The sequence below is a fragment of the Xenopus tropicalis genome, chromosome 1 (assembly GCF_000004195.4).
Source record: "Xenopus tropicalis strain Nigerian chromosome 1, UCB_Xtro_10.0, whole genome shotgun sequence".
NCBI classification, from domain to species: Eukaryota; Metazoa; Chordata; class Amphibia; order Anura; family Pipidae; genus Xenopus; species Xenopus tropicalis.
The window spans coordinates 105,107,416-105,114,007 of NC_030677.2; the positions used below are offsets into that span (position 1 = coordinate 105,107,416).

Genomic DNA, 6,592 nt, shown 5'->3' on the forward strand with positions numbered 1-6,592 from the left:
TAAAGTACAGAGAAAATGATAGTTGACTTGCAAGAAAAGAGATTGTGCTGTAGACACAGAATCAGAGTTTGAAGAATTTCCTCTGACATCTGATAATGCTTCACACACATTAATGATCTCATTAAATAATGCTTTCACAGCATTTGCCCTTGATGCCCATCGGGTCTGTGTGCCCTTTGAGAGTTGTTTTCAATGTTTTTTTTAGTATTTCCCACCAAGTGGTAGATGAGTAGGAAAATGTAAAAAGTCGCTGAACTGTACCAAAAAATATTTTAATTTCAGCATTTACAGAGGCTGCATGTACACCAACCTGGTTAAGACTAAATGATGCACAAGGAACAAGTTTTGCATACTCATTTTCTTACAAAATACTTGCCTGGACTCCTTTATACTATCCGTCCATGTTTGCTGCATTATCATAGCCTTGGCCTCTTGCATCCTTGATATCAATGCCATCAGCAACTAGCTTGTTCAAAATTTCTGAAGCTAAGCCACTCCCAGATTTTTCTTTGGTGTGGATGAAGTCCATAAAACTTTATTCAACTGTCACCTTCCCTTCAACCACACTGACATAATGTATGATTTCACTCATTTGCTTGATGGGATATATCTGGTGTACAGTCAAAAAGCAATGAGTAGTATTTAGCTTCTTTTATTTTACCAATAATCTCAGAGCAAACTCTCTTCCCCAGGATGCTGATAAACTCATTTTAAATCTTATGAGAGAGGTAATTAGTAGAGCCTTTTTGGTAAAAATCAATCTTTTCTTTCAGTGCTATGTTATGGTGGCCTATTACTTCTATAATATCAAGAAATATGCCAGCTTGTGCGCTACCAATAACATCTCTTAAGCCTCTTAATGCCAGGTTGTTCCTTGCACAGAATAAGATAGCATCTAAAATACATTTTAAAACATTATGCCACTTTTGTTTTTCAGTCATGATGATTTTTTCTAGTTCACTATCAATTAACGTTCCTTCATTGATCCTTTTTTCCATGAGTTTCCATGATTTTCATGATGATCTGCAGAATTCTCATGCACTGGAATGTGTGGGTTCAAATTCTTCCAGTCAGAAAACCCCTTTTTAGGGTTTATCAGTAAAAAAGACTGTTTGCCAAACAAAAAAACAAAACAGTGCATTTGAATATATTAACCATGTTCTTTCTATCTTTCTACCACAGGGTATTTGTTTAGTGAACCACTTAGGGTTAAAGGTGCACTCCTCATGGGTTTGGGATTTTCCAAAATCCCAATCTTTTCCTTGATCAGGGCCCTGCTCTACAAGATATCTTCTGATTTTATCAGTTATTTCTGGCCATGAGGGTGGATCATTTAGATTTATCTCTATTGTAGGACTGTCTTCAGCAGGAGTATCTTGTGATACTGTGTCACCCTGTAATCAAACCTTTACTGGCAGTAGGTGAGCTGGTGGCATGTAGATTAATGATACTTTCCTCACTGTCTGATTCTGCACAGCTTTTACTTTTCTCTTCTTCTGAGATTAGTTCTAAATCTTGGTCCGGTTCAAAACAGATTTCTGGAGCTGTTTCCACAATACTGGTGCCCTGACCACTTAAACCAATGCATGGTGCTTGTTTCTGATGTTGAGGGTGTTTCTGTTTCTGTGCTTTTGCTTGGTTTTCCATTTTTAAACTGCTGTGACAGTTTACTTGCTTCATCCTCCCTAATCTTTCTTCTTTTTCTAAACTCTGCACCAGATGGTTTTTTGGATGACATTCCTTACAAGATACTAGAAAAAAAACCCAATATTTTTTTTAATTCAGGGTGTTAAAAAAAACAAAAACCCGGCCAATTAGATCATGCATTAAACACAATTATCTATAACTAATTTTCCCAGTGCTTTGAAGGACCATTATTGAAATAAAGGAAAGCAACTATGCTGGTAAAGGGAGTGGAAGGGTGGGAGACTGGTTACACTGGAGAAGAGGCAGTTGAGGGGGGATAAAATCACTATATAAGTATATAGGGGGGCCATATTATAAACTCCCTGTTGCTTTATGGACCAGTAGTTGTTGCAGTGAAAGCTGTAAAGTAGTGAAATTCTATCCTCACTGAAAAAAACAATGTTATTAATATTAACACTTTGAGCCCAGGGACTAAACCTTTTTGGGGTCAGTAAAAATTACTCCAGCCCCCCCCCATCTAATGCAAACTGGAGGCAGATTGAGATTTTTTTGCTTCCTCTCAATCACACAGTAGTTGGGTATTATTCAATTTAGCAACTAACTTTAACATAAATACTGTTTTTGGCTTTTTTTAACCTCAGCTACTATGTCAATTATAAATCAGTAGAGAGTGACGGCACACAATTTATATTCACTTGATGATCTCAGTAGGGTTTGACATCATGAACAAGGTCCTAGACCCGGACCGAAACATTGATGTTTGAGCTATGATGTAAGTTATTAATAAAACTAATTGATCTACGCTGGAGTGCACATAACTTTTAAAGAAATATATATATAAAATCCCTGTCAATCCCTGGTAATATATATGTGCAAAATGGAAATAAAAAAATGATATAACAAAATAGTGTAAGCAATGGATGCCAGATAGCAGGCATAAAAGGGATATATTGTAGTTTGTATTGTACAGAGACTGGTAATTTTGTCATAGAAAAACCATACTTTAGCATATCCACACCAAGATCACCTGCCCATCATTGCACACACTTAAAGGGGTCAGAAGACAGCAGAACACTGTGAGTCTAAGGGGCACATTTACAAAAGCACGAACGCTCGGAGCGTTCATTCGAACGCTCCAAGCATATTTTTGCTGAATTTTTCGGGCATCCACACAACTTTTCCGTAAACCGCATGACTTTTTCGTATGCCGCACGACTTTTTCATACGCTTGTGTGGAAAAGTCGGAAAGGTTTTACCGCTGTTTACAATGGTTCGCTATGAAAATTTCGTGACTTTCGGATCGTCAATACGATATTATCGTGACTAATATGATTTTTTTCATAAGCATTTTCGAACTGAAGCCACACTGAATTTTTATTTACAGCCTTTATTTAGTAGAAAAATATTAAGCTCTATACATTAAAAACATCAAAAAGCTTCTTATTAAAGCTTGGCAAATCTGGCATTTTTTTCTGCATTTTAAAGTATTATATTTTATAATTTTTTATAATAAATCACACAAAACAATCACAGGCAGAACATCAGGCCAAATATAAAATGAAATTATTACATAATATACATAATATAATTACTTATATTTGCCTACTTGTGTCTGTAAGTTACCCTCCCATATAAATTGTAAGCTCTACTGGGCAGGGGCCTCTGTCATGTTGTCTCTTTGATTCTTAACTTATTACAACTGTACTTTGTATTTATGTGTATTTATTATCATACTTTGTATTTATGTATTTTTTTATTACCCCCTGTTGTATTAATCTATTCTATAACAAACACAGTCGGACCATGCACATTTTATTATAATCCTTCAAGATTTCAATAATTATTTCATAGGAATTGGTTCCAGGAAGAGTGTGTTCTCTATAGAACTAATCACAGCCATTTAATAACTGAGATAATGCATAATGCAGGGTAGCACTTTAGGTAAAGCCATGGAATATAGGTGTCAGTAAGAGTAGAGAAACAGCTGTCACAGTGCAAAAACAAAAGAAACAAAAGAAGACAAAAGATCTGTACATTTTACTTACTAGTCAAAAATACAGGTTCCAGGTTGAGCAGATGCAGACAGCAGCAATACAGGGCATATATAAAGGCTGCCTCTTCTCTCCTTTAGTGGCACTGACACTGCGATCCATTCACAATGGGAAAGGTAAGTCGCAACCATGAAAATGTCCTGATAATCCTGTTGGTTTCTAATTACTATATACCATAAATGTTCTGAAACCTTTAAATGTGCAAATGATAGAACTGCACCCATTTATATTAAACAGAAACCTACAAAAAAATTCATAGTGATGTAGGATCAATTTCTCATTGCTTTGATTTATAGATCTGAATAATATTTACATTTGTAAGTATCTATACATAACTACATCTTATAAAATTGGGGTCCCAGCTCTAACGTGAAGGGAGTATATACCATTTAAAAAAAAAAAAAACATTATTTCTCTTTAATTTTCTTTAAAGGAACATTGAACAATCCAGTTAAGGATTAAAAAAAACACTAGGTGGTTATGCATTAATAGACACTAAGTTTGCCCAGGAGCAATAAATCATAACAACTAATCAGCAGGAAGAATTTTCTGATCACCTGTTTAAAGTAAACATCTTATTGGTTGCTATGGGTGACTGCTCCTAGGCAAACTTAGTGCCTTTTATTGCATATGGGGGTTGACATTCTTACTGTTCTCTAAGCTGCATTTATGTTTTACATTCTGTTGTACAGTAGTAAACACAGGTAAATAATATAGTAATGACACTTTCATTTCCAGATATGTAAAAAGATTTTAAATTAGAATGCTTTTTTTAGATCTTCTTCTACGAGGAAAGGAACTTCCAAGGCCGCCACTATGAGTGCGGCTCAGACTGTTCTGACCTGTCCTCATACTTCAATCGCTGCAACTCCATCAGGGTAGAGGGTGGTAACTGGATCCTCTATGAGCACCCCAGTTACAGGGGACACCAGTATTACCTCTGGCAAGGAGAATACCCAGACTTTCAGAGATGGATGGGCTTCAATGATTCCATCAGGTCCTGTCGCTTTCTTCCCAATGTAAGTGTTTTCAAAAATGTCCTAACTTTAACCTCTTTTTCCAGTTTGAGTGTAGCAATAGTAGAAAAGGATATTGTACTTAAATAGCTAGTAAAATAAAAGAGAACAAGACTGATGAAAAGATTTCATGTTTCCAAGTTTGTGGGTTATTCATTTATTTTCCATGTATTTATTAAAAGCACCATGGCCAATACAAAATAAGCATCTACGAAAGAGGAGACTACCAAGGGCAGATGATGGAATTCTTTGATGACTGCCCCAATACTTATGATCGATTCCGTTTCCATGACATTCACTCCTGCAATGTGTTTGATGGCCACTGGATGTTCTATGAGGAGCCCAACTACAGGGGACGTCAGTACTATCTGAGACCTGGACAATACAGGAGACACAGTGACTGGGGAGCCTCAAGTGCCAGAATTGGATCATTCAGAAGAGTTTATCATAGATTTTAAATCTTTTTGAAATATAGCACACCAACAATGTTTATGGTCTAATAAAAGTGATAAATACCTTACTCATTCTTTTGGAATTGTCATTTGTACATGTAGTGCAGTTTTGGTCTCCAGAACAACAAAAAGAAACAGAAAACTCAACAGAGTGTACAGAAGGGTATTAGAGTTAAAGCAGAGAATGGGTGTGAGTTATGTAGATAGACTGATCAAGCTGAGTTTATATACAGTAAAGAAGAGGTGATTTTGGTGGGATATGATAATTTTTTAATCTCAACACAAAAAGAACAAAATTGATAGTTTGGTGACTTAATTAAATTAAGCTCTAGGTAACATAACATAAAAACGTTAAACAAATCTGTAGGTTTTAAAACATTAGGAAAAAATGGGAAGGGTTAAATAGGTCATTGCCAAAGTTAGAATCATGTTGTACAGGGATACGTGCTAGTAAGCATCTATTGCATAGTAATGAAATGGTGAAATCCAGATAGTTGCTAATGAATGGGCTTTAGAGTCTGCTAAAGTTACCAAGATAGATGAGTGAAACTGTTCCTTTTCTTTTCCTTTAAATGTTGTTAAGATGCTAAAAAATTCCCAAAGTGGTGACATTGACTCTTATATACCACATGCATTACGTAGAGTCAATGGGTGGTTTGTGTTGCATATTTCCTTGCACCAAATTCATCGTAGTCAATGGCTGTTATTTCAATGTTTTCCCCATCAGAAAAAACTGTTATGTTTGGGGTTGTTTTCTCTGGAAAAAGAGGCGCTTGCGAGGGGACATGATTACTCTGTACAAGTACATTAGAGGGGATTATAGGCAGATGGGGGATGTTCTTTTTTCCCATAGAAATGATAAGCACACCAGAGGTCACCCCTTTAGATTAGAGGAATGGAGCTTCCATTTGAAGCAATGTTGATGGTTTTTTAAGGGCTTGGATGAGTTCTTGCATAAGCATAGTATCCAAGGCTATTGTAATACTAAAATATACAGTTAATATTGATGTTAGTATATATAGTTTATGTATGTGAGTGTATAGATAGGTCAGTATAGGTTTTTGTGTGCTGGGTTTACTTGGAAGGGTTGAACTTAATGGACTTAATGATCTTTTTTTCAACCCTATATAACTATATATATATTTATTTTTTGTGAAGATACAAAACACGTGGTGAATCTGTATCAGGCAAAGAATGTCACTCACCCTTAGTTATCAACTACTGGGGGGACTGAAGGGGCTACACAACACTGTATATGGCACATTATTACCCTTTATGTAATTAATGATTTTTTAACTACTCCATTTTAAATTAAATTATAAATTAATGGCTAAAGAATTTTCACAAATTCTTACCAAAATGTTTAATGGTATACTATTTCATGGGCAGATACTTCCTTCAACATTACATATAAGGATTATCCACA

General features: G+C 35.6%; 1 protein-coding gene across 1 annotated transcript; it reads left to right on the forward strand.

The window, feature by feature from the left end:
• Positions 1-3,706: 3,706 nt before the first annotated feature.
• crygdl.29 (crystallin gamma D like gene 29) lies at positions 3,707-5,234 on the forward strand. Its single transcript, XM_002939787.5, has 3 exons — positions 3,707-3,814; positions 4,475-4,717; positions 4,897-5,234. Exons 1-3 carry the CDS (start codon positions 3,806-3,808, stop codon positions 5,170-5,172), a joined length of 528 nt encoding a protein of 175 aa, XP_002939833.1. The 5' UTR covers positions 3,707-3,805; the 3' UTR covers positions 5,173-5,234.
• Positions 5,235-6,592: the final 1,358 nt, after the last annotated feature.

Excerpts from the sequence above, each read along its gene's own strand:
- crygdl.29 (XM_002939787.5), top strand. Across the intron at positions 4,718-4,896 it reads CCTGTCGCTTTCTTCCCAAT|CACCATGGCCAATACAAAAT; the intron begins GTAAGTGTTTTC and ends ATTTATTAAAAG.